Genomic DNA, 27,637 nt, shown 5'->3' with positions numbered 1-27,637 from the left:
GTGGAGGAGGTTTTGGGGCAGGAGCCCCACACGTGTGGGCCCTGCCAGCACCCCCCCGTCCCCGCCTGTGACACTTGGGGACATTCAGAGCGTGGCCTGGCACTGCCCGGTCCCTGTGACCTCGTTGGCAGCAGCCGGAGGAGGCCCCAGCGCTGGGGCAGCCACCGCAGCTGATTTTCCCGTCCCTGCGGGAATTTCGGCATCTCCTGCTCGTGCTGGCCCTGCCTGTCCCCGCGTCCCCGCTGTCCCCTCCAGTGACCCCCCAGCTGCCCTTCCAGCACCTCCCCAGGCCGGGCACGGCCCGAGTCCCCTCTCATGGGCCAACCCCTGGCACAGGGGGCCACTGTCACCGCGGCCAGCCAGGGGGAGCAGCGAGCCACCAGGGGAGGTGACACAGGCGACAATTCCCGCATGGCATGCGCGGCGCGGGGCTCCCTGAGGACTCGCCTGGTCCCGGCGGGGTCAGAGGGGCTCACAAGGGCTCCCTTTGTGCGGGAGAGGTGAAGCTTTGACGTCAACGCGGCAGGAATTCCTTAATTCCATTCAGGCCTCCCTGGCCGCCGCTAATTGCGTTTTATGTAAGAGCCGCAGCTGCGCTCCGGGATAAGCGGGAGGGACGCGCAATGACACGCCGGGCTGGTGGCACCGGGCACGGGGACCCTCGTGGGGCCGCGCTTCGGGCAGCTCTCGGTGCGACACAGGCAGAGATTGGGGCACTCGGAGGGGACAGAGCTCGCTGGGGACATCCAGGGACAGGCTGGAGGCTTGTGGGGACACCCGGGGTGGCACAGCAGGATGTCGCTCTGTCACCTCTTTGGGGCTGGTTTGTCGCACCCCAAGGGGTGGCCAGGTCCTGCAGGGTGGGGCTGGCGCTGTCCCCTTGTCACTGCAGCCTGGCTGAAGTCACAATTATAAATTGGGTGATTATAAATTATAAAAGGGTGATCGCTGCTGTCACAGACAAAGCCAAGCAGTGATTTATCTCCCGGCGTCGTGCTCCTGCTTTTCCAGAAAATGCCCCTATGGCAAGTGCCAGTGCCACCAGGACCTGTGCCAGTGCCACCAGGACCTGTGCCAGTGCCACCACGATTTGTGCCAGTGCCACCACAGGCAGGGCTTGGGCTACAGTGACCCCTTCCCATATCACTGTGACCAGTGCCACCACAGCAGGTGCCAGTGCCACCGTGGCCAGCGCCAATGCCATCGCGATAAGCCACGATAAAATGATGTCCGAGCTGCCCCTCTGCTCTGCTGGGGGGACCCCCAAAATATCCCCAAAATATCCCCGGGGATGTCCCTGCGTGCCCAGGAGCAGGAGGGACCCAGAGGGGCTGAGCTGCATCCCCCAGGCTCAGAGAGCCGAGCCAGGCACAGCTCTGAGGAGTTTTCCCAAGGAGGAGGAGGAGGAGGATGAAGGGCTTGGGGAGGGGGAATGTTGGCAGCCATCAATGGGGACACGGCGGGTCCCCGCTGTCCCCTCCCCCGGCGGCGTGGCCGAGCTTAGGCGGTAAAAAGCGAGGGCTGGTACCAAGGATAACATGCCTCGCATTCCTGCGCTGTCTCCGGGGGAATTTCGGCCGTTCCACATGAAAAATGCTCCCTGCCCCGCGGGTCACCGTGTCTGCGGGAGAAATTTCCGGGCGGAAAAGCTCAAAGGGGCCGCAGCCACGGCTGGTGGGCAGCCCCAGGGCACGGGGACTCACCTGGTGCCTCCAGGGCCACCGTGGCAGGTGACAGGGCCACCGTGGCAGGTGACAGTGCCACTGTGGGCCATCTCCTACTGTGACCAGTGCCTGTGCCACCACAGCCAGTGCCTGGGCCACTGTGAACCATCCCCGTGTCACTGTCACCAGTGCCTGTGCCACCATGAATTGTGCCTGTGCCACCATGGCCAGTGCCAGTGCCACTGTGGGCCATCCCCCACTGTGACCAGTGCCTGTGCCACCATAGCCAGTGGCTGGGACACTGTGAACCATCCCCATGTCACTGTCACCAGTGCCTGTGCCATCCTCATGTCACAGTGACCAATGCCAGGGCCACCATGAGTTGTGCTAATGCCACCACAGCCAGTGCCTGTGGCACTGTGGGCCCATGTCACTGTGACCAGTGCCTGTGCCACCATGAATTGTGGCTGTGCCACCATGGCAGGTGACAATGCCACTGTGGGCCATCCCCCACTGTGACCAATGCTAGTGCCACCATAGCCAGTGCCTGTGGCTCTGTGGGCCATCCCCATGTCACTGTGACCAATGCCAGGGCCACCATGAATTGTGCCAGGGCCACCATGACCAGTGCTCATGCCACCATGACCAGTGCCACTGCCACCACAAATTGTGCCTGTGCCACCATGGTAGGTGCCTGTGCCACCATGACCATGGCCACTGTGACCAGTGACAGTGTCACCATGGCCACTGTGACCAGTGCCACCACCACAGGTGACCCCGGCAGCCCCGGGCTGTCCCTCAGCAGAGCCCCGGCCGTGTCACCCTCGTGGCCACTCCAATCATTTAATCACGCTTTTAATAATAAATCCTCCTCTGAGGCTGCGGAGGGGAGGAGGGGGGAGGCTCGTGGAGGCAAATGAAGAGGAATTTAATTAAGGGCAGTGCCGGGAATGTCTCTCCCACAATAAAGATAAGGAGGATCAATTGCTGCTTCCCGGGATCAAAGCCGGGGCTGGAGGGGACGTGGAGGCAGCGAGGGGAGGGCGCACAAGGGAAAGCGGCGGAGAGACGGGGAGATAAGATTAGAGAAATCATTGATCGCGGGGCTCCCCGAGGGCTGGCGGGACTCGTGGTGCCAAAATCCCACCCCACGCAGCCCTGAGAGGGGCTGGAATATCCAAACTTCCCGTTTCTCCGCGGGAATGTCAGAATTAAGGTTCTGGCATTGAAGACGCCGAGATAGAAAAGAGAGAGATCCTGGAATATTCTGAGCTGGAGGAACCCACCAGGATCATTGATCCAGCTTCTGGAGCTGCACGGAACAATCCCAAAATCCCATCCCTGAGTGGGTTTTCCAAACATTCCTGGAGCTCTGGGAGCTTTGGGACAGTGACCATTCCTTGGGGAGCCTTTCCCAGTGTCACCTCAGCGGGAAAGAACCATTCCCTAAAATCCAACCCATCCCATCCTGACCCGGCTCCAGCCCTTCCCTGCCTCCTGTGGCTGTCGCATCTGTCCCCCCCAAAGGTGCCCACCTCAGCACCCTGCCCCGCACATCCCAACCCTCCCCGAAGGCCGGGAATGCCCGCTGGGACGGCTGTTCCATGGGAATCACTGCCTTTTCCCTTCTCAAGCGCTTCCCACGCGTGCAAAGCAGGCACGGGAGGTTCCCGGGGCTCCCCCGGGGACGCGACCGACCGGCCGCGCTGGCTGGGCCGCCACCGGCTCGGCGGGGAAGGAGGTGGCACACCCAGATGCTGTCGCCGTGCCAGGCTGCCAGCCCGCTGCTCCTCCCCGCCGGAGCCGGCTGAACCGCTTCCCCCGGCTTGCAAAAAGAATAAGAATAGAAAAAATAAAGAATAAAATAGAATCAGGTGAGGCAAGAGCCCAGCCCGGTTCTCAGCCCTGCTGCAGGGAATTCCCAGCGGGATCCGAGCACGGCAGCGATGTGGCAGCTCAGGAGAGCCCCAGAGTGTGGAGCAGCCCCTCGGGGAGCCGAGGATCAGTGATCCCCCTTTTCCAGCGGCACAAACCGAGTCCTGGCTCGCTCAGGGGCTGGGGGATACAAAACGCTGCCTCTCTGGATGGTCGGGACTCCCAGGAGGGTTTGGCCGGGCACCAGATCCCCAATTCGGGATCGGCCAGGCCCGGCCCTTCCCCAAAACCTGTCTGGCTGCTGCTTTGCATTCCCAGGCTGCGGGATCCGCTGGGAAAGTCGCCGCGGCCTGCAGCTCCCTTCCCGTGAGAGACACGGCATGAGCCCTGCCACGGGCACAGAGCCTCCACCACGAGGCCAAAGGGCTGCAGGCAGAGCCTTCTGGAACCTTCTGGAACCTTCTGGAACCTTCTGCTGGCAGCAGCCCCGTGCCCAGCCCCAGCGGTGTTGGGGTCTCTCCATGTGCGGAGATGCCGTGGAGGTGACACGGCGGTGACACGGCGGTGACACGGCGGTGACAGGGACAGGAGGTGTCACAACCCGAGGGGACACACAGGGCCACCTGAGTCACCGTCAGGGCTGCTCCAGACGGTGCCTGAGGGAGGACAGCTGGTGGCTTTTGCAACCCAGGAGTGTCCCAGGAGCGGCCCTGGAGTCGGGGTGAGGGGCTGTGGGCAGGAGCGGAGCTCCATGATCCTTGTGGATCCTTCCAGCTCAGGGAATTCCAGGATTTTGTGGTTTGTGGCTCCCATCAGCTCGTGGCAGGCACAGTGGGGTGGGAAGGACAGGAGATGTCCTGATGGTCCCACAGACACAAATTTGGGATCCCCTCTGTCCCATCCCGCTGCACATCCCAGAGTTTCTCCCACGGGATGGGCAGAGCTGTCCTGCCTGGAGGGATCTTCCAGCAGAGACCCAGCAGCCCAAAAAACATCACCACAGCTCCAGGAGGCCACAGGAGCTTCAGTGCTCATCCAGGAGATCCCTGATGGGGTCTGGGGTTGCATTTTTAGCCCAGGTGTGACCCAGCCATTCCTTGTGCTCCAGAAAAACGGGATCAAAACTTCCAGGCGCCGCTTTCTCCCCCCCTTTTTTTTTTGTTTGGGGCCTCTCCAGGCTGCCATTGAAGACAGGAGGACTTTCATGTGGGGATTTCTCTCCTTCAGATCTTCAAAGAAATCCAGCAATCAAACAGGTGATTATGGAGGCACCTTAAAAAAAATTACAAAAAAGAAAACTACAAAAAAAGTAGAAAAAAAGAGAACACTTTGAAAGAATCCGAGGCAAAGGAACACCTCGGCTTTGTTGTGTTAATTGTTCCGGCACTCAAAGTTCTGACAAAATGTCTCAGAAATATCCCTGGCTCTGCGCCCACCGTGTGTCAGACAACACAAAGAACGGCCCCGACACAAAACCCGGGGAAGGGAAAACCGACAGCGGGAGATGCCGACAGGAAGGAACAATCCCAAGGTTCCAAAGGGAGAGCTCGGCCGAGGCCAGAGGGGAGGTGACACCCAAATTCCAGAGCTCCGGGGACATCCCTGAGCTCTTCTGGGGTTCATTAAGAGCCTGTAGTTAATTAGAGCTGCTCGTGGTCCTTCATCCATCCCCTTCCCGGAGGTTCTGGAAGGTCCAGCGGGATCCAGCCCCATCCCCACGGCTGCATTCCCAACTCCAGGGGTCACAGACTGTCCCTGGGGTCACGGGCTGTCCCTGGGGTCACAGACTGTCCCTGGGGTCACGGGCTGTCCCTGGGGTCATAGACTGTCCCTGGGGTCACTCCCGCTCCTCCCAATCCCAGAGAAGGGCTCGGTGGATCCGGGATTCCCGGCACAAGCCCGGGCAGGAGCCGGGGGTGACTCAGGGCCCCCGGGGCCAGGGGAGCGCCCAGAGCTCGGCTCTGCCGGGAAACTGCTGGGAGCGGCGCTGGAGCCGCTGGTTCTGCTCATGACTGCTCCGACCCCCAAATTCCCTTTTCTCCCCTTTCTCAGGGCACTTTGATCCCAAAATCCCCCCTTTCCCCTTTTCTCAGGGCACTCCGACCTCCAAATTCCCTCTTTTCCCCTTTCTCAGGGCACTCCAACCCCAAAATTCCCTTTTCCCTCCTTTCTTGGGGCACTTTGATCCCAAAATTCCCTTTTCCCCCCTTTCTCAGGTCACTCCGACCGCAAAACTCCCTTTTTTCTTCCCTTTCTGAAGGGACCCCGACCCCAAAATTCCCTTTTCCCCCCTTCCTCAGGGCGCTGCCACTGCTCGAGGAGGGGGATGTGGATCCCAAAGCAGCCCCCGGGTGAGGGGGGATCCGAGCCCGGGGTGACCCAGAGAGGCACCACCCACCTCAGCATTCCCATTAAAAGTCTTCGGGAATGCCCAATTCCCACAGCTGGATGTCCCTACACCTGTCCTTTGGCCATGGCTGCTGTCCCAAACCTCGGGATGCAGCTCTGGGAAGCACCAAATTCCCCCAGGACCAGCAGGAGAAGGGCCCAGGCTGGATAATCCCTTGGGATAGTGGATGAAAACCCACAGGACAACCCAAACTCTCCCTCACCCTCCAGGAGAATTCATCTCCGGGTGTTTCCTTCTCCCTGTTCCCCGCTCCCACACTCTGCTGGGCAACACCCGCAGCACTTGGGGCTGAAGTCACCCCCTCAAAAAAATAATGTCATTTTCTCAGGGAAAGGCGGCTGAGGTCATTTCCAGCCGCCCCAAACCCCCGCGGGGCTGCGGGGATTGCCGAGGCTGGGGATGAAAGGGCTGGGTGGATAAAAGAGCCGCCAATAATGGGGTGGGGGGCTGAGAGGGGGGCGCCTCGGAGGCAGCGGAAAGCGAGGCTGGGATGAAAGGAGCGTTTCCAAGGGCTGGCGGGGGAATTCCGGGAGCTCAGGGATGAGGGGACGGTCACTTCATCGCTCCCAGCGACACCGGGATGTCCCCGGGATGTCCCCGGGATGTCCCCGGGCACGGGCTGCCTCTGTCACCGCGTTTCCCACCCTTCCCATGGGATAAGGCAGGAGAGGACTCCGGGAAATGCCACAGCTCAGGGATGAGCTGAGGTGACAGTGACACCGGGACAAGCTCTGCTGTCACCAGAGGGGACACGGGGTGGGGTGGGCAGTTCCTCACACCCCGTGGTGCCACCCAGAGCGGCCACCAGCGCTGGGCTGGTCCCCCGTGGGGTCTGGGGGGACATTTTGGGCTCAGGTGTGACCCAGCCGTTCCCTGTGCTCCGGGGACAGACGGGTCACCAATCCCAACGCTCCGGTGACAATCTTTGGGGATGCCCAACCCTGACACCTTTGGCAGGTGCAGCCCCAAGCCCCGGGTGCGGCGCTGCCCACCCAGAGCTGCCACGGCGCCAGAAACAGCCCACGGGGTGTGATTCCTGCAAATCCTGGATGGAACGGGGCGGCAGCATCCTGGGACATCCAACAGTCCTAAATAGGACTCTGCTCCGTGCCTGGGTCATCCCATTACATCCCATCCCGTGGATCCCATGGATCCCATCCCACGGATCCCATCCCATAGATCCCATCCCATAGATCCCATCCCACGGATCCCATCCCATAGATCCCATCCCATAGATCCCATCCCACGGATCCCAATCCCACGGATCCCATCCCACAGATCCCATCCCACGGATCCCACCCGATCCCCTCCCGGCAGCGCCCAGGACTTTGCCCAGGCTCAGCCGCGCGGCTCTTGCAGCATTCCCGAGTTTCTCAAAGGCTCGGGAAGCACGCGGGGAATGCTCAGCGGGGGGGCCGAGCTCTGTCACCCCCCCCGTGCTGGGACAAGGGCTGGTGGCATTCCGGGCATAGCCCGGCCACCCTGTCCCCTTGTCCCCTGTCCCCGCGCGAGGGAGGAGGGGCCCGAGGCTCCCGTGAACCCGCCTGGAAACCGGGAATGGGCACGGAGCAAGGGAATGGATTTCCCTTCCCCAGCGGGAGAAAGGGATGAGGGGGAAGGTGGAGAAGCCGCTCCTGCCACCAAAACGCGGGGATGTTCCCCAAATTCCAACCCACGGGGGTTCAGGGATGGGATAAAGGGGCAGGGCTGGGATAAGGGATTACACAGTGGGGAGGAGGGATCCTGATCCTCCCCCACTGTCCTGCTTTCCTCACAGTTTTCCCTAAATTCTGGGCTCTGTTTGTCCAGCAGCTGCTCAGCCTTAAAATCCAAATTTCCCACTCAGAGGGGTGCTGATCCCCCACACCAGCGACGTGCCCAGCCCCAGTTCAGCACCACAGAGCACTGGGGAGGCACCAGTTAAACCCAGTCTGAGGAGTTTGAGCACACAGAGATGTGCAGGTGAGCTCAGCCAGCCTCACCTGGGCTGGAGCACGGCCCTGTGCCAGCAGGAAAAGCACAGGGACAGGGACAGGGACAGGGACAGGGACAGGGACAGGGACAGGGACACCAGGGCCCAGGCAGCCCCTCCCTCACCCCCAGCAATCAAGGTGACAACTCAGCTTTACCGTTTGCTTTTAATTTAATGGTTTTCTCCAGCCCGTGCCGTCGGAAGGAGGGAAAACACAAAACCTGCCCCGGAGAGGGGAGAAGGGCCAGCGAGCACACGTGGCAATAGTGCAAGGGAGCCGTGTGTGACACAAGGACACGGCCACCTCCCCAAAAAACACCCCTGGGAGGCCTCTGTGGGGCCAGCACGGCCCGTGCCGTGCCCTCCACACCAGCCTGGGCAACGGCAATAAATAAAGATGTGGCGCCTCACCAAAGGCACCTTTTTTTATCTTTTTTTTTCTTTTTTCTTTTTTTTTTTTTTTTTTTTTTCCACATTACAACGAGAGATGTTGGCATCACAGCATTTCCCAGCCCACGGGCTTTTTTTTTTTTTTTTTTTGGCCACGTCCAGTTTCTCAGCACTCAGGAGAAGAAGAGGGGGGCAGAGCCGTGGCCTGGGTGACCCCCCAGCACCTCCCAAAGCCCACGGGCAGCACCTTGGAGCCCTCGCCAGCACCCTGCTACATCTGCAGCTTGTTTGAGGTATATCACCCACCCCCTCCGTTACCTTGTGCAGCCAAAAAACAGTGCAAAAAAAAAACCCCAAAAAATCCCCTCCCAACCCTTTGCTTTCACCCCCGTGATGAGATGAGCCTGTTTGAGAAGGGAGGACGGCAGCCAGGAGCCCCCGAGACCCCTCAGCCCCTCCTCGGGGGTCATTTTGGGGCTTTTGGTCCATTAAATGTCCCGGTCTCGCCCTCGAGGCTGCCAAATAAATCCGTGGGATGTGGATCAGCAGCACCGGCAGCCCCGGGGGAAGGAAGGAAGGGAAGAAGGAAGGGAGGAAGGCTCAAAACGCACCGAACCCCCTCGGTGGGCTCAGCTCAGCTTCCCCCCGACGGTCAGAGCTCGCCGGTAGAGCTCAGCGCCGCTGTCACAGCCCGCCAGGGACACGCTGCTCTCCGCCAAGGGGCTGCGACAGTGGGTGACAGTCCAGCGGCGCAACCGCCGCCCTTCCTCCCGCTCCTCCTCCTCCTCCTCCAGCCGCAGCAGGCTCTCGGCGGACACACAGCCCCGCATGGGCCCGGCGCCGGGGGGAACGCGGGAGGGCAGGTCCAGCTGGTCGAAGGATTCGGTGGACAGGATGCTGTCCTCGCTGACGGCGCTGGCCGGGCGGGCGCGGGGACCTTGGGGCAGCGACACTTCGCTGAAAGCTCCGAAATCGCTCCCTGGGGAGCTGCCAGGCTCGGAGCTGCCCGAGGAGAACTTGCCGTTGTGTTTGAGGATTCCTTTCCTGCGCACCGGGAGCCCCTGGGCGGGCGGGGAGGGCGGCTCGGCAAACACGGCCCCGTCCAGGTCCAAACTGCCCGCGTCCAGCACATCCCCGGACTCGGAGCACTCCAGGGATGAGTAATACCCCGATTCCCTGGCCGAGGGTTTCTTCAGGATTCCCTTCTTGGGCACGGCCGCGGGAGCTGCTCCGGCTGGTGCGGAGGGCAGGATCCGGGAGAACCCCGCGGGGATCACCTCCTCATCCTCCCCTGGAGGCGGCCCGGGGCCGGGCACCTTCTGCTCGCATGAGTTCCTCTTCTTCAAGATGCCTTTGGGCCGCTTGAGGATGGACTTGGAGGGGTTCTCGGGCGCCGCGGGCACCTCCTGCAGCCCGTGCGAGACGTCGTTCTCCTTCTTGGATTTCTTGAGGGAGCGCTGGCGCTCCAGGGCCGCGCCGGGGATGTGCTGCTTCAGGAAGCAGCGCACCTTGGAGCCGTTCTCCAGCAGCGGCCGCGACGAGCGCCGCAGCCACTCGGCCACCGTGGCCAGCGGGGATTCGCTCTCCCGCAGCAGCTCCTGCTCGCCCAAGGGCATCTTGTAGCCCCAGTTGACCCACCAGTGCGTGGCGATGTCCTCGATGGTGGCCCGGCGCTCGGGGTTCACCATCAGCATCCAGCGGATCAGCCCGCAGGCGTCTGGGGAAAGGGACAGGGTCAGGCGGGCGGGAGGGGACACGGGGGACGCGCAGAGGGGACGGGGGTGGCCCTACCTGAGAGCTTGGTGGGCGCCCGGTAGTCGCCGCTGGTGATCTGCTTGACCAGAGTCTTGTAGTCGTGGCCATCGAAGGGCATCGTGCCGTGGACCAGGATGTAGAGGAGGACGCCCAGCGACCAGCTGTCCACCTGGGAAAGGGACAGAGGAGCCTGGAGGGGACAGCAGGACAGTGTTGTCCTGGTCCCCACCCCACCCAGGATGGCGCAGCCACAGGGGAATGACAGAGAGTGGGGCAGGATCCCAGCAACCCCACAGTGCCCGGGCTCGGGGGTCCTTTATCCCAAAACAGAGTGGGAAACCCCCCAGAGCATTCCCACAGCCCGCGGGGAGGCACAGCCCACCTCGGGGCCCTTGTAGGGCCGCCCGTTGATGATCTCGGGGGACGCGTACAGGGGGCTGCCGCAGTAGGTCTGCAGGAGCTTGTCCTGCTGGAAAACGTTGGACAGCCCGAAATCTGCAATCTGTGGGGAGGAGAAACACAGCTGTCATCCACCAGAGTTCTCCTTTCCCAAAGTTCTTCTTTCCCAAAGTTCCCTGTTTCCAAAGTTCCCTTTTCCCAAAGTTCCCTTTTCCCAAAGTTCCCCTTTCCCAAAGTTCCCTGTTTCCAAAGTTCCCTGTTTCCAAAATTCCCTTTTCCCAAAGTTCCCCTTCCCAAAGTTCCCCTTCCCAAAGTTCCCTTTTCCTAAAGTTCCCCTTTACCAAAGTTTCCCTTTCCCAAATTTCCCTTTTCCTAAAGTTCCCCTTTCCCAAAGTTCTCCTTCCCCAAGTTCCCTTTTCCCAAATTTCCCCTTTCCCGAGTTTCCCAAATTTCCCCTGGAGCTCTCCAGGGATGACTCTGCTCCAAACCAGGTTCTGAATCCCCTCAGGAGGCACCACCAGCCCGGTTTTCCACCCCTGAGGCGGCTCCTGCTGCTCTCTGCCTCCCCAAAAACCTCCTCCCAGCCCGGCAGCAGCTGCCCTGCGGCCCCAGAGTGGGAATGCGAGGTTGGAAGCACTTCCAGGCTTTCCTGCAGCTCATTCCCGGCCACCCCGGGCTGCAGCAAGTCCCTATCAGCTGCAGCCTGCACAAGTGCTCATTATCCTCATTACGGCTGTCACCTCACAGCGAGCAGCAGGTGCCTCGAGCTCCCAATTGCAAAACGATCCCCGCTGGAGTTAAACCCCGTTATCAGTGACCCCGTTATCAGTGACCCCGTTATCCCCAGGCCAGGCCGTGCTTTTCCTCGCTGGCAAAAATCCCACTGGGGGCAGCTGGGATTTCCTGGCTGGCACACGCACAGAGAAACCAGGAAAGGAGAAAAAAAAAAACCTGAAACCCCTGAGCGCTGCTCTGGGCGCTCAGACTTTGCCCTCTTATCAGCAGGCTGTTATCAGTTATGGCTTCACCAGATCTGCTCTGCCAGGCAGAGCTTTTCCCAGGAAAACAGCATTCCAGGTGCTGCCAGAGCTTTGGGAAACACGTGCCCTGAGGTGTCGTGGTCACCCCCTGTCCCCCCCAAAGCCGTGCCAGCCCCTCTCACCTTGATGTTCCCGTTGGAATCCAGCAGGATGTTCTCCAGCTTCAGGTCGCGGTGCACGATCCCGTTCTGCGGGGAAGAGCCGGGGTTAGAATTCCCAGAGGGTTTGAGGGAGGGACAGGTCCCGCACGGCGGGCAGGTCACTGCCGGTCACACAGCGCGGGCGCGGCCCCGGGGATGGGTGGCCCAGCCCGGGTGGCACCAGCTGGGCAGCGGGAGCAGGGAGGAGCCCACAGCAGGTGTCACAGCATTGTCCCCGTGGTGCCAGCTCCGCCAGGGCACAGCGCTGCTCGGCCAGGGCTGGCTGTGCCCAGCTGAGCGAGCCCCTAGTCTGGTTTGGGGTCAGGAGGTGACCCCTGGTACCTCTGTTCCCACTGAGGGATGAGGCCTTGGAGCATCCTGCAGGGACACCCTGGGGCTGGAGGGTCCTGCCAGGGGATCACCCACAGCTCCAGGGAGGGTCCTGCCAGGGTTAGGGTTCCAGGAAGGGTTAGGGTCCTGCCAGGGGATCACCCACAGCCCTGGGGAAGGTCCTGTCAGGGGATCACCCACGGCCTCAGGCAGAGTCCTGCCAGGGCACAATCCACAGCCCTGGGGAAGGTCCTGTCAGGGTTAGGGTGACAGGTAGGGTTAGGGGCCTGCCAGGGTAAAATCCACAGCCCAAGGAGGGTCCTGCCAGGGGATCACCCATAGCCCCAGGGAGGGTCTTGTCAGGTTTAGGGTGACAGGTAGGGTTAGGGTCCTGCCAGGGTACAATCAACAGCCCTAGAGAGGGTCCTGCCAGGGTTATGGTTATGGTCCTGCCAGGGTTACGGTTATGGTTATGGTTATGGTTAGGGTCCTCTCAGGGTTATGGTTATGGTTAGGGTCCTCTCAGGGTTATGGTTATGGCTATGGTTATGGTCCTGCCAGGGTTATGGTTATGGTTAGGGTCCTGTCAGGGCACAATCCACAGCCCCAGGGAAGGTCCTGCAGCTTCACATTCCCGTGGGGAGCAGCACAGGTGACCCAGGGCTTGGCTCCCAGCCCCGCGGGCAGCCCTGGGCGTCTCCGTCCGTCTGTCTGCCGGGGTGGGACGGGAGGTGACAGCTGCCACGCCGGGTTAGTCACCCCCACAGCGGGGAGGTGACAAGTGCCAGGCCAGGTTAGTCACCCCCACACCGCAGCAGGCCCTGCCAGGACCTCCCAAAAGCTGCCGGGGCGCTGCCACACCCTCCAGACTGAGGGCAGGGCCAACCCTCTGCTGGGAAAGGTGGAGAGCCACCAGCTCCTCTCAGCTCCCCGCGGCTCCTCACCCGCCCTGCTGCAGGGTGGAGAACCCAGGAGCCAGTCTAGGGCCTTTCCCATGGGGAAATCATCGGGAGGAACGCTCAGGAGCTCATCCAGGATCTCTCCCACTGGGAAATCATCGGGAGGAGCTCCCATGACCACACCATCCTCTCTCCCATGGGGAAATCATCAGGAGGAGCTCCCAGGAGCCCATCCAGGACCTTTCCCACTGGGAAATCATTGGGAGGACAGTTCAGGAGCCCATCCAGACACAAAATCATCGGAAGGAGCTCCCAGGAGCCCATCCAGGATCTTTCCCACTGGGAAATCGTCATGAGGAACACTCAGGAGCCCATCCAGCAACAAAATCATCAGGAGGATTGCTCAGGAGTCCATCCAGCAGTTCTCCCACTGGGAAATCATTGGAAGAAGCTCCCAGGAGCCCACTCAGCCCCTCTCCCGCCGGGAAATCACCGGGAAGCCCCCCGTGATGGCGGTGGCAGCCCACCTTGTGGCAGTAGTAGACGGCGGACACGACCTGGCGGAAGAAGTGCCGCGCCTCCTGCTCGGAGAGGCGCTGCCGCTCGCTGATGTAATCGTACAGGTCGCCCCGGCTGGCGTACTCCATCACGATGACGATCTTGCTGCTGTTCTCAAACACTGCGGGATGCAGGAAAGGGTTAAAAAGGCTCCTCGGAGCTGTGCGGGGATTCTCGTTAGGATGCTCTCGTTAATGAGCTGGTGGAGCTTTGATTGACCCAGCCCAATCCCGGCCCTCAGTCTTGGGATAACAAGGATCTGCAGGTCAGGGGGAGCCACCAGAGGTGTCACCTAGTGTCGCCCCAGTGCCACCAGGGCTGGTGGCCCAGCAGCTCTGCCAGTACAGAGGCTGTGCCACCACCGGCTCTGCCACCACCAAAGTTCTGCCACCACCAAAGTCCTGCCACCACGGAGGCTTTGCCACTACAGCAGCTCTGCCACCACAGTGACTTTGCCACCACCAAGGCTCTGCCACCATCACCTCTGTCACCACACCAGCTCTGCCACCACTGCCTCTGCCACCACAGAAGCTCTGTGTCACCACCAGCTCTGCCACCACACCAGCTCTGCCACCACCAAGGCTCTGCCACCATCGCCTCTGTCACCACAGCATCTGTGTCACCAGAAGCTCTGCCACCACAGAGGTGACCCAGGCATTCAGCTGTGTCCCCGCCGAGGGGAAGGTGACAGCGCTGGCACAGCTCAGTGACCTTCCTGCCCGTTCCCACCGCTCCTAAAAAAGGCCCTGCCTGGAGCCAAGAGCCCGAGCGTTTTCTTCCTGCTCGCAGAAAAGCACCTCGGTGGTTTATTTTTGAATGGCAGCCGCCGGTGTGAGTCAGCGCTCGCAAACAGCGCGGAGGAGCCGCCAGCCTTTGTCTGGAGGACAAAAGGGCTCCGGGTCCCCGAGCAGCGCCGGGAGCAGGGGCAGAACCAGCCCCAGGAAAGGCACAGCAGCTTCCAGGACTCGCTGTCTGCTCAGCCTGAGCCGCCGGCGGCTTTGGGCCGAGCCTGGTTCTGGTTGGAACCGCGAGGAATTTCTCTGGGGTTATCCCAATCCTCCCCGGTGGCCATAAAGCCCAGCCCGGCTGCCCCAGGAACTCTCCAAACACGTCGCGGGTTGGTTTTCCTGAGCCCCAGGGGACGGAATGAGGATCTCCGGGACTGAGATTAAATCCTGCCTCGGGCTGGGAGCAGATCCAAGGAGATTCCAAATTCTCCTGGATGGCACAGCAACCCTCAGCCCCTGCTCCTCAGCACAGCCTCCCCGCACAGCCCCACGGCGGCTGCCAAAATCCACATTCGGGGCCGGATTCCCCGTCTGGGAGGGAAGGGTTATTTCTGGAGCAGGTATTTCCCCTCGCCGGGGGAAAACACGGCCCGGGAGATGCTTCATCCCTGTGAGCGACCAGGAACCGGAGCTGGGTCCTGGAAGGGAGGAGAGGACCAAAGCCACCCAAAACACCCCAGGAGCCCCTCACTGGTCCCCAGCCCGTTCCCGAGGCTCCGATCATGGATCAGAGCGGGAGAAGGGGAAAGGGAAAGGGAAAGGGAAAGGGAAAGGGAAAGGGAAAGGGAAAGGGAAAGGGAAAGGGAAAGGGAAAGGGAAAGGGAAAGGGAAAGGGAAAGGGAAAGGGACTCACCTTCGTGCACGGCGATGATGTGGGGGTGGTTGAGGGAGGACATGATCTCGATCTCCCTCCGGATGTGGACAAGGTCCTGCTCATCCTTGATCTTGTCCTTCCGGATGGATTTGATGGCCACCTGTGGGGGAGCACAGAGGGGGGTGTGAGTTCCCAAAGGAAGGAATTTCTCCTTCCCCCTTTTTGGGAAGGGGCTCCCAAACAGGATCCCCACGAGCCGTATCCACCAGCAGAGCAGCTCCATGGCAACAGCTCCCAGAAAAGCCGATTTTATCCATTTGGGGTTTATCCTCCCCGAGTCCTGCTGCTGCACATGAGGAAGAAGCTCACATCTGCGACAGCTCCTCAATTTTGGGGCTCCCTGAGCCTCATCCTGCAGGCAACACAACCCACTCCTCGTTTTTGGGGCTCCTCAAGACTCCTCTATCATGAAGCTCCTCATTTTTGGGGTTCCCTGAACCTCATCCCACAGATAGAATAGATGTGCTCATGAATTTTGGGGGCTCTCCGAGTGTCCTCCAGGGTAGCACGGCCCTGCTCCTGATTTTTGGGGGTCCAAGCCTCCTCCTGAAGGTCTTACAGCCCCATTCCTCATTTTTGGGGCTCCCCAAGTCTCCTCCATGAGGAATCAAAGCCCTAATTTTTGGGGTTTTCTGACACTCCTCCATCAGCACAGCCCCACCCCTCATTTGTGGGGCTCCCCAAGATTCCTCCATCAGGTAGCCCAGCCCTGATTTTTGGGGGTTGAAACCTCCTCCTGAAAGTTTTACATCCCCACTCCTCATTTTTGGGGGGCTCCCTGAGCCTCCTCCCAGATCACACTGATTTTTGGGGCTCCCCGAGACTCTCCCATTGGCTCACACCGCCCCACTCCTGATTTTTGGGGCTCCCCGAGACTCTCCCATTGGCTCACACCGCCCCACTCCTGATTTTTGGGGCTCCCCGAGACTCTCCCATGAGCTCACACCGCCCCACTCCTGATTTTTGGGGCTCCCCGAGACTCTCCCATGAGCTCACACCGCCCCACTCCTGATTTTTGGGGCTCCCCGAGACTCTCCCATGAGCTCACACCGCCCCACTCCCGGTTTTTGGGCTTTGCCGGGGCCGTGTCCCGCCGCTGGAGCGCGGCCAGGCGCAGGAATGTGCCCGGCACACATGACTCAGGAGATAACCACCACAACAACAACAGCCAGCTCCTGGGGCAGGAAAAGGGAGAAATAAAAAAACACAAAACAAAAATAAACCCGCGCCTCGGCTTTTGTTTGCCTCCCAAACACTTTATTTCCAGTAAAGTTGGGCTGAAGGAGCGGGACGCGCTGGGAGATTTTTCCAGGTTTTCCTTCGCGTTTTCAAGTTTTCCTCCTCCTCGACCCGGAGGAGATTGAAAAGGGAGGAGAAAAGAGGAGCAAGAATAGACGCCTTCTAATCCCCTTTCAAAGGGGCTGCGGGCACACAATGCGCTCCCAGGGCTGAATTTACAACTGAATCCGGCAGAACCTTTTATTTTATTTTCTTTTTTTTTTCTTCTTCTTCCTTTCCCCCTCCCAGACAAGAATGCGGAACAGTTTTAATCCCGTCAAGGGACCCTCGCTCGGGTCTCCCAGCAACGGGGAGAGGGGCCAGGGACCTCCGGCGGCCCCGGCTGCGGCACGGGAGGGATGGGATGGATGGGAGGGATGGATGGGAGGGATGCTCAGCCCCGAGGCCCGCGGGTTTGGGGCCCTTGGAAGCCTGGCTGCTCAAAGCCCAGCCCGAAGTTTTGTTAAGCCAGGCCTGGGACACCCACGGGGGGCAGCAGGAGCTGAGCCAGAGAGAGAAACCTCTGAAATGGGGCTCAGGTGGGCACCTGAAGTTGCTTTTTTTTTTGGCCTCAAATACTTTTTTTTTTTTTTTTTTTTTCAGCCCCTAATCCCAATTTTTGGAGCCCCAAATCCCAATTTTTGGAGCCCCAAATCCCGTTTTTGCAGCACTGAACACAGTGCCAGCGGAGTTTTGTTAAGCCAGGCCTATGACACCCACGGGGGGCAGCAGGAGCTGAACCAGAGAGAGAAACCTCTGAAATGAGGCTCAGGTGGGCACCTGAAGTTGCTTTTGTGGCACCAAATCCCATTTTCGAGGCTCCAAATCCCATTTTTGAGGCTCCAAATGCCCATTTGTGGCCCCCAATCCCATTTTTGCAGCTCCAAATCCCATTTTTGTGCCCCAAACCCCATTTGTGGCACTGAGCCAGCTCAGGCAGCACCAGCCAGGGCAGGAATCGCTCCTGGAGGATCCAGCAGCTGTGGGAGTCGACGGACTCTGGCCAGGAGAAGTTCAATAATCCCGGCCCGAGTCACTGGATAAAGCAATACCGAAAGTGTTTAAACGTTTCTGGGAAGCCCAAGCCAGGTTTTCATTCTCCTGACCTTTGTCTGACAGGTTAAATTTTAACAATTTGGGTGAGGTTTTTTTTTTTCCTCTCTCTCTCTGTGCTGCAGCAGTTACCTGAGCCTTGCCACCAGCCAGGCTCCCAAATTCCTGCTGCCCCCCTGACACCCAGCCCGGCAGCCTCAGCATCTTGAGGCCAAAAATTCTGAGTATTTTTGAGCATTTCTTTGCTGCCCCAGAGGTTCACAGCCCCAAAATCCTGAGCCAGGGCTCCGGGTTAAAACCACAATCCGTAGAAAGATGAAGCAGCTGCAGGAGAAGCTCCTGGTTGGATCCACCAGCGCTGGATCCTCTCTGTGATCCCAAAATTCGTGACCTCCAGGCAGGTTGGAGCCATCCCATCCTCTCCCAAGGGTGCCAAGCTGTAGATTCGTTCCCAAATTTTCCCTGCCCGAGAGGGATGGGAGCAGAGGGAGAGGGAGAAAAGCCACCCTGGGGTTGGGGACAGCAGCCTCGGGGACAGACTGTGAGTGTCACAGCCCCTCCAGGAGAATCCCCGGCAGGAAAACAGCCAAAAAATCCCACTGGAGCCTCCTCCAGGAGTGATTTCCAAGTCAAAAAAGGCTTTGAATTACAAGTTTTTTGGGGGTAGAACAGGTATTTTTGCAGCTGCTGAAAGATGCATGAAGCTACAACCTCGGGCAGAACTTCAGAAGTTGTTCCAGGCTGCGAGGGCAGAGTTTGGTGCTCCGTGAAAAATAATTTAAATCTTTTTTATTTTCCCGTGATTTAAATCCGCCGTGGAACGGAACAGGAGGAGATCAAAAGAGGCTCTGGAATATTCCAGGTGCTGCCTGCTCCTGATGCCACCCCTCGAAATGGGGTTTGGGACACAGAAATGGGGTTTGGGACACAGAAATGGGGTTTGGGACACAGAAATGGGGTTTGGGAGGTCCCCGGGGTGGGATGGGGAACCAGGCTGGGAGGAGAAGAAAGAGCCCGGAGGGTGCCCTGGAAACAGGTGAGGGAAAAAACAGGGAGGGAAAAAAAGGGGAAGGGAAAAATAATAAAGAAAGGAGGGAAAAAGGGAAAGGGGAGGAAAAAAAGGGAAAGGGGAGGAAAAAAAGGGAAAGGGGATGAGGAAAACAAGCAGCAATGCCCTCCCCAGCTGATATTGCAGGGATTTTTGTCAGGGGTGGGAAAGGCGCTCGGCAGGAGCATCACTCCAGATAAAGGATTTCTCAGAAGAAAAAAAAAAAAAAAAAAAAAAAAAAAGGAATTTTTCCCAGACAAATAATTCATGGAAGTCCCAAAACATCCTCCAGCTGCAGGAGCCTGGAATTTCCTGTCACCTTCCCACCAAATCAGCCCGCTCTGAGTGCAGGTCTTTTAAAATTCAGGGAGGAATGAGAAATCCGGGCGGTAAAACGAGATGGTTGAAGGGCCCAGCGCCTCCGTCGGAGGCAATTCCCGATTCGCCAGAGGCCAAATCCCTGCGGATGGAGCAGCTCCAGCTTTTCAGCCCCGGCCGGTGCCGTGGGATCCCCACGAGAGGTTCCCTGGCCTCAGAACCCCGCGGCTTTTGGGGAGTGAATAAAAACCACTTTAATGTGAGAGAACAAAAGCCGAGCTGGGGATAAACCCTGCGGATTAAACAGGCCCGGAAATGCTGAAGGCTCCCAGAAAGAATTTGTGGGAAGGAGAGGAAAGGAAGGAGATCTGTGGGGTTTTGAGGCTCCCCTTCCTTCAGCGGGGAGGTGCTGCTGAGCCGCAGCTTCGGCATTTCTGCCGCGTTCATTCTGGGCTCGGTGACTCCTCGGTGGGGTTGAATTTACGTGAAATTCAAATTTCCGCGATGCTGGAGCCCCGTCCCGAGGGGTTTCCGCGGAGAATTCGAGCGGAGAAAGGAGATTTCCCCAGCTGCAGGTGCGGGCAGGGAAATGCGGATTTTTCTCGCCCGTGCCGAGGGGAGGGATCCCGGCGGCTCCGTGGGTGGAAGCTGCATTTCCAGGCCCTGATTATGCAGCAATGCCGATGCAAAGGGCAGAGCTGCCTTCGGATCTGATTTCATCAAGATTTACACGAGGAAACCTGGCGGATTCGCGGCTCTTTTTCCCCCCGCGGCGTGTCCCCGTGGGATGTCGCTGATCCCATCTCACGCCCCGGCAGGGCCAGTCCTGCCACTCTCAGGTCACCCCCAGCCCTCCCTGGGGGCTTTTTTGTGCCCCTGCCACCGCTCGAGGCCGGGAATTCACGTCCGAGGTTGAATCCTTGCAGATTCCCAGAGGACGGAGCAGCGCCCGGCGTTCCCGGGGGGGCTCAACCCTTTTTCCCCCGTGGAAATCTGAGCCAGAGCCGCTCTCCCCAGCGGGCTGGGCTGGGGTGAGTCAGGATTTTGGAGAGCTCTAGGTGCCCCACACGGTGTGAAAACCAACCCAGCCCTCAGCCGGGGTGAGAGGAAGGGAAAAACCCTTCAGAGTCGAGTGCGCTGTTTGCTTTGGCGCCCGCGCCCCCGCCCGCTCCTTCCCCCAGGAAACGCGACCGCGGTCAAGTGGGCGACAGGGGCTTCGTCCCCTTCGGGAGGAGAGAGCCCGGACCCCCCCGGGCCGCCCCCGGCCCCGCCGAGCCTCCTCCTGCAGCACGGGGCCCGGCCGGGGCTGCACCGGGCCGGGGGCGGCCGCCGAGGGCCGCGGGGTGAGATGCTCGGAGCGGGGGATGCTCGGGGAGGGTCCGGGAGGATGCTCCGGGAGCGGGTTGGAGACGGGAGAACCCGAGGGGAGAGGCTCGGGGGGCGGCGAAACGCGGCGGGGATGCAGCGGGGACACGGAGGGACCAGGGAATGTACCGGGGACACACTGGAGCGGGGACACGGAGGGACACACCGGACCGGGGGGATGCACCGGGGACACGGAGGGACACACCGGGGACACCGAGCGGGCTCCGGGGACGGCGGATGCCCCTCCGTGGAGATCCTTACCAGCTTCCCGGAGCGCTCCCGGGCTTTCTTCACCTTGCCGTAGGTGCCTTTGCCCAGCGTTTCCAGGAACTCGTAGCGGTGTTTGAGGTTGTGTTTGTGGTGGTGCCGTTTCACCGCCTGCTTCTTCATCAGCGGCCGCGGCGATTTGATCAGCCCCTCGGCCAGCGAGGCGGCCAGAGCAGAACCGGTGCCGGTTCCGGGCCCTGCCGCCCGTTCCATCCCGATCCCGGCCCCGGCTCCGCCGCCGCCCGGCTCGGCACGGCTCGGCACGGCTCGGCTCGGCACGGCACGGCACGGCACGGCTCGGCTCGGCTCGGCACGGCCGATAAATGCGGCGGCTCCGGCGGCCGCGCCCCCCCGCGCCCATTGGCGGCTGCCGGGGCCGCCCCGCCCGGGGCCGGGACCGGGAACGGGGACGGGGAATGGGGAATGGGGAATGGGAATGGGGAATGGGGATGGGGATGGGGATGGGAATGGGGAATGGGGAATGGGGAATGGGGAATGGGGATGGGGAATGGGAATGGGGAATGGGAATGGGGATGGGGGACTGAGGATGGGGAATGGGGATGGGGATGGGAATGGGGATGGGGATGGAGATGAGATGGGGATGGGGATGGGGATGGGGGACTGGGGATGGAGGTGGGAATGGGGAATGGGGAATGGGGAATGGGGAATGGGGAATGGGAAATGGGGATGGGGATGGGGAATGGGGATGGGAATGGGGATGGGGATGGGGATGGGGATGGGAATGGGAATGGGAATGGGAATGGGGAATGGGAATGGGGAATGGGGAATGGGGAATGGGGAATGGGGAATGGGGATTTGGAATGGGGAATGGGGAATGGGGATTTGGAATGGGGAATGGGGATGGGGAATGGGGATGGGGATAGGAGACTGGGAACGGGAATGGGAGACTGGGGTTGGGGATGGGGATGGGAATGGGGGAACGGGGATGAGGGACCAGGGATGGGGGACTGGGACCGGGTATGGGAGACCAGGGATGAGGATGGGGGGCTGGGACCAGGGCTGGGGTCCAGGATCGGTGATGGGGGAACGAGGTCGGGAATGGGACACCGGGACCAGGAATGGGGCCTGGGACTGGGGCTGGGGTGCTGGGATCGGGGATGAGGATGGGGGGACCAGGACTGGGACTGGGGGACCGGGACTGTGCCTGGGACTGGGGAGGGAGGACCAGGATTGGGGATGGGGGGGCCGGGCAGTGGGGAGACCCCACAGGCAGCTCCCTCCACAGGGAGGGGCTGGGGGGAGAGCCAGGGAGCAGCGGGCTGGGGGCACACAAAAGTTCGGGGTAAAGGAGGGGGTGTGGAGAGGGGGAGCAGAGGGAATTTGGGACAAGTGGACAAAGGGGGACACGGGGGTGTTTCCAGGCTGGATGGAGATGGGGATTTTCCAGGGGGTGGTGCAGGGAGAGGCTTTCACCCAAAGGTTGGGAAGAGCCGTGGGCCCAGAGCTCTGGGAGGGTCAGAGGGGCTTTGGAGGAGAGCCTGGAATGCCAGGATGGGGGGAAAGATCTGCAGTGACCGAGGGCAGGTTTAGACATTGGGATTTTGGAGTGAAATTCCTCCCTGGCAGCGTGGGCAGGCCCTGGCACAGGGTGCCCAGAGCAGCTGTGGCCACCCCTGGATCTCTGGCAGTGTCCTGGACAGGGCCTGGGACAGCCTGGGACAGTGGAAGGTGTCCCTGCCATGGCAGGGGGAGCTCTGGGTGAGGTTTAAGGATCCTCCTGACCCAAACCATCCCATAATCCCATAAAGTGAATTCCATAATGTCCCACACCAGGGGCAGAGGGACACACACAGCCAGACGTGATTTGCTGCAAGGAGTCCCAATACCCCCAAACCCAGGAAAAAACCCCAGCATTTAGGGCAAAATCAGGGGGAGGAGAGGCCGAGGTGAGTGCAGCCTTGTCCCCACTGCCCTCAGGGCCACCCTCTGCCCTCCAGGACACACGGCCCGGCAGGGAGCGATGGTTCCCTGGAGCTGGAGGGGGAAAACGGCTGCTGAGGCTCCTCGGGGCCATTCCCGGCTCCCTCGGCAGCACCTTCTCCCCGTGTGGTCTCCCTGCGGGCGGTAAATCTGCCTCGGGAGATATTAAAAGAATGCAATTATTTCCCAGAACAGGCGAAACAAAAAGGGGTTTGCCCAGCCCTGGCTCTGTGTGTGTGTGTGTGTGAGGACAGCGCGGATCAATGGCTCACAGAGATAATTCGGCATTACTCACCCAGACCGGCATTTCCCCACCCCGGGCTCTGCCAGAGCTTTGGGGTCCCCAAACGCCTGCCCAGGGATGGTTTAACCCAGCGGAGGTGACACGGAGGTGACACAGGACGGAGCTCTCGGCTCCTCGGGGCTGTGTCTCGGTGTCAGGAGAGACCCAGGTGGGTGGGTGGCACTGTCCCCTGGCGGGTTTTGTCACCGGGGTGAGGTTGGGGAGTGACCTTTTGAGTGCAGATGTCCCTCAGAGAAGGTGAAACAGGACACAGCCTGGCACCAAAGCGCTCCCCACGGCTGTCACCTGTCCCGGCGTGGTCCCACACATATTAAATCTCATTTTGATAGAGTTGGGACACTCTCCATGGCTGTGACCAGCACCTTCATGTCCCACACCCAATAAATGTCATTTTGGTACAACTGGGCCACGGCTCGTGGCTGTCACCTGTCCCAGCATGGTCCCACACCCAATAAATGTCATTTTTGGTACAACTGTGCCACTCTCCATGGCTGTCACCCATCCCAGCACTGTCCCACACACATTAAATACAGTTTTTGAACAACTGGGCCACTGTCCGTGCCTGTCACCTGTCCCAGCATTATCTCACACCCATTAAATATAATTTTGATATAGTTGGGCCACTCTCCGTGGTTGTGACCTGTCCCAGCATGGTCCCAACACACATTAAATATAATTTTTAAACAACTGGGCCACTCTCCGTGGCTGTGAGCAGTACCTGCGCTGTCCCACACCCATTAAATATCATTTTGATACAGTTGGGCCGCTCTCCGCGGCTGTCACCCATCGCGGCACGGTCCCAACACACATTAAATGTCATTTTGGTACAACTGGGCCACTCTCCATGGTGTCCCACACCCGTTAAATGTCATTTTAACACAATTAAGACACGCGGGTCTCTTCCCCTGCCGCTGTCACTGGTTTTTACGGGCAGTGGCCACGTGGCTCCTCACAGGGACCGGCAGCTCCGGGCTGCTCCTTCCCTCCTCCAGCCTCTCCCCGAGCCGAACAAAGCCGGGGACAATCCCTCTGCTCGTTTTAAAACCAGCCCGGACCGCCCGAAGAGGATCCCGAGCCACAGCAATCGCGATAATGAATCGCGATAACGTCTTGTGATGGAGAGCGGCGCTAAGGAGAAGCGCTGATGAATGGTGGCGATGAATTATTTACTGAGCGGCAGCGAGGAGCAATTTCCACGGGCCGTGGGGAAGACAAACAAGGCGGAGAAGGAGCCGAGCCCGAACCGCCGCAATCGCGGAGGCAAAGCAAACAGGATCCTGTCCGGGCACGGCCCGGGGATGGGCAGGGAAGGCTCAAACCTCCCCGGCTGCGGTGAACAAAGGGATCGCACCGGCCCTGAGGGTGGAAAATGTCGTTGTCGCTGTCTCCCGGAGCTGTCGCAGCCGTGGGACCTCTCCCAGCTCATCCCTGCCCATCCCACATATCCCACACTCCAGGCAGGTGTTGGATGTCCCTGTGGGTTCCTCGGGATGCTTTTTCCGAGGTTTTTCCCGCACAGGGAAAGTCTGTCCTGTCTGTCCCTCCCCGGAGAAATCCCTCTCCGCCTTTCTGTGCAGGAGCGATGCTGAGGGGTGTTTGTCCCAGAGGCTCGGGAAGCCTTTCCCATTCCCATGGAAATGCCCAAGGGACGCCGACAAGGATCCGTCCATCGTGGCAGCACCCACGGCTTTCTCCGCTGGGAAAATCCACCGAAATTCCCCTGGAAATCCCAAACCGGGCTTGTCCCGCGGCCCCAGTGCGTGTCCACTAAACCCAGCCTGAAATCCAGCCAGGAATTTGGCTCCGCATCAGGGAAACCTGCCCCGAGCTCGGCTCGGTGCTCAGTCACAGCCGGAGCTCTGTCTGCTCGCAGGCTCCGAAACGCGCATTAATTAATTTATTACCTTAAAATAAATCTTATTTTATTTAATCAGGCCGCTGAAAATTTTATCCGGCCGCTGAAAATATCCAAGCGCCGGCCAAAACCTGTGGCTCTGCCTCGGGATTGTGTGGCCACGGGCTCTGTTTGTGGATTGGGAAAGGAATAAACATCACCAAAGAGATTTTTTTTCTCGCAGCAGGGAGACCTCCCACAGGGAAAGGAGTCATTAAAATGCCAGAGACAACAAGAAGTTTAAGGCTCGCCCCTCGTGGCCCTGCAGCCCCAGCATTCCTCACCTGCTGCCGGGGATGCTCAGGCAGGTGTGAAACCCATTTTCCCTCTGAAAAATCCCGGGAGAAGCCGCGCTGGCTCTGATCCTCCCCATCCATCAGCGGGAGAAGGGAAACTCATCAGCGCCAATGGGAAAGTCATTTATGGCCTTTCACAGATGATGGGAGCAGCAGAGGCCAACCCGCAGCCCAGGGGTGCAGCTGGGGGTTCCATCTGTCCGTCCATCCCTCATCCATCCATCCATCCCTCCATCCATCCATCCATGGATCCATCATCCATCCATCCATCCATCCATCCATCCATCCATCCATCCATCCCTCCATCCATCCATCCCTCCATCCATCCCTCCATCCATCCATCCCTCCATCCCTCCATCCATCCATCCCTCCATCCATCCATCCATCCATCCATCCATCCTCCATCCCTCATCCATCCATCCATCCATTCATCCATGGATTCATCCCTCATCCATCCATCCGTCCGTCAATTCTTGTGTCCATCTGTTTATGCCTCCATCCATGGATCCATCCCTCCCCATTTTCCCATTAAACCACTCCTTCAAGGCTCCCTTTATCCCAAACCCACCCCAGGGTGTCCCTGTCACCCTCCCGGGCACTGAGGGCGTCACAGCACACGGAGCTGCAGAAACCCCGAGGCGTTTAGAGGAAAATCAACCCAAATTCCCCTCCATAAAAAGAAGCTGGAGCTTTTATTTTGCGGGCAGGAAGTGTCTGTGTCTCAGGATGGTGACTCCACATCCTCCCCACGGCCAGCAGACAGCACAGGAACGGGAAAAGCTGGGGGTGACTCCACTGCTGGGTGACCCACAGGGTTGGGGACATCCCAGGGATGAGGATGACAGCGACAGAGGCGCTTCCTGGAGTTCTCAGCTCTCCCAGAGCGGAATTCCGGCGCTGACACAACCCCACGCCGAGCTCCTTTTTGGGAATCATCACCCACAGAGGGCAAAGCTGACCCCCAAAAATATCCTCCCCAGCAGGCAGGGCCAGCCCAGCCGCGTGTCCTGGCCCCACGGCAAGGGGCAGGAATCATTTCTGCTCCGCCAGCGGATCCTTTGGAGGCCGTTCCTTGAGGAAGTTTCCTGTTTGTGCAGACGGAGTCTGCTCAGGGACGATAAACGGTGATTTTTGGCGGCAGGGCCAGCTCAGCCCTCAGCCCCTGTGTCGGAGCAGCCACCGGGGCTGAAAAGCCTCTTCAGTAACTCCGAGCGTGCGGAGTTCAGGCGAGGACACGGCCGGGGCCGCTCCGGGATTTTTTTTTTTTTTTTTTTTGTCGCTGGGAAACTCCGAAAGCTCGGCCGGGTTGGGATAAAGGAGCTCAGGGAGCGGAGCGGGCACGGAGGGTCCCCCCGCAGGGACGGGAGGACCTGGTTTGTGACAAACACAACGCTGATCCAGGGAAAGAGGCGCTCTCATCCCGAGGGATTCACTGCAGGACTCGTGGGACCCAGCCCCGGAGACATTCCCTGGACTGGCCCTGGCCAGCAGCATCAGGGGGATCCTTTGGTCCCAAATCCAGCTCTGTCCCAGCTCCTGGGAGGTGTTTGGGCTCCACGGGGATGTCTTTCCACGGGAATAAAATGCTGCAGGAGACGCGCAGCATCCAAAATATTTGTTGGACCTTGCACCACCTGAAGTGGGGTTTTAGAGCGGCCCCGGCTGGGGCAGCCCAGGACAGCCCAGGACAGCCCGGGACAGCCCGGGACAGCCCAGGACAGCCCAGGACAGCCCGGGACAGCCCGGGACAGCCGGAGGTGCCGCAGCTCGGCCCGGGGATGCCATCTGCTGTTCGCAGCTCCGGGGAGAGACCTGGGGCTCGCCCAGCCTCAAAACAAACCACCCAAAATGCTTAAACAACGCAAAAACGCCCTGCAGGCACAGCCGGGAGCGCCTGACCCGCCCGAAGCTCGGCTCAGGTCACCTGGAGGGCGGGCACGGCCCCGCTGGGACAAAACCCGGGAGGCTGTGTCCTGCAGGATCCCATTTTCCAGCGGGAGAATCCCGGGGAAGGGCAGGACTGAGGAAAGCCTGAGGGAGGTGGATGCCGCCCTCACTCTCCGGATGCTGCTCGGCTCCATCGCGGGGAAAATCCACCCCGGAGCCAGCGGCAGCTCCAGGGATGGCCCAGGAATCCTGCTGGGAGCTTGGGGTTTATCCAGAGGAGAGACCTGGAGCTGCTTTTCGCTCGGAGCTGCTCCTCTCCCCCTCTCGGAGAGCTCGGGACACTCTGATTGTGTCGCTGTCACCTCTCCAGGAAATCCTCCCGCGGGTTTATTCCCGGGATCCTGCTCTGCCCAGCCCTCGGGGATCCCTGGAGGCAGAGAGGGAAGGATCAGGCTCCAGATGTGCTGCAGCCCCCAGAGGATCCCTCCTCTCCCTGCTGCGGCTGGACGAAGCACCGGAGCCTGGGCCAGGCGCTGAGCAGGGCCGGGAATGGGGGGAAAAGCTGGGAAAGGTTCCTTAAGGACAAAGGGAAATTCCTCATGGACAGCCAGGCTCGGCGCAGAGGCGGCCCCAAGGGAGGTTTGCTGTGCCCGGGTTTGGGTTCGCCTTCGTTTCCCCTCCTGTTTCCCTCCTGCCTTTTCCCCGTCATTCCAGCGCTCGGGATCGGGGGATCCCACCTGGAGTGACAGGGAGAAGGAGCCGGATCCCGACCGCCGCTCCTTCTGTCCCCGCCGTGTCCGCGGCGGCCGCACGGTGTCCTCGGAGCTCCAAATCACATCCTCGGAGCTCCAAAGCACTTCCTCGGCGATGGGAGCGGCCCTGGACAGAGCAG

The 27,637-nt window shown here is 60.2% G+C and overlaps 2 protein-coding genes across 2 annotated transcripts in view; one reads left to right on the top strand and one right to left on the bottom strand.

The window, feature by feature from the left end:
- CNTN2 (contactin 2) overlaps positions 1-27,637 on the top strand; it is a 141,761-nt gene that overhangs the window by 101,833 nt on the left and 12,291 nt on the right. The window lies entirely within an intron of this gene.
- Positions 8,074-20,667, bottom strand: NUAK2 (NUAK family kinase 2). Its single transcript, XM_066335638.1, has 7 exons — positions 20,418-20,667; positions 15,074-15,194; positions 13,402-13,553; positions 11,628-11,693; positions 10,449-10,568; positions 10,103-10,235; positions 8,074-10,028 (listed from the first exon to the last, which is right to left on the bottom strand). Exons 1-7 carry the CDS (start codon positions 20,634-20,636, stop codon positions 8,941-8,943), a joined length of 1,899 nt encoding a protein of 632 aa, XP_066191735.1. The 5' UTR covers positions 20,637-20,667; the 3' UTR covers positions 8,074-8,940.

Source organism: Sylvia atricapilla, chromosome 25, assembly GCF_009819655.1.
Source record: "Sylvia atricapilla isolate bSylAtr1 chromosome 25, bSylAtr1.pri, whole genome shotgun sequence".
In the NCBI taxonomy this organism is placed as follows: Eukaryota; Metazoa; Chordata; class Aves; order Passeriformes; family Sylviidae; genus Sylvia; species Sylvia atricapilla.
Note: the sequence above shows the minus strand (reverse complement) of the source record. Positions and strands in the feature narration are given on the sequence as shown.

Bases quoted from the DNA above. Each gene is read 5' to 3' on its own strand.
- NUAK2 (XM_066335638.1), bottom strand. From the start codon at position 20,636: ATGGAACGGGCGGCAGGGCCCGGAACCGGCACCGGTTCTGCTCTGGCC. The intron at 10,236-10,448 runs GTGGGCTGTGCC...TCCCTTTCCCAG, and splicing joins GGCCCTACAAGGGCCCCGAG to GTGGACAGCTGGTCGCTGGG. The intron at 10,029-10,102 runs GTAGGGCCACCC...CCCTTTCCCCAG, and splicing joins GGCGCCCACCAAGCTCTCAG to ACGCCTGCGGGCTGATCCGC.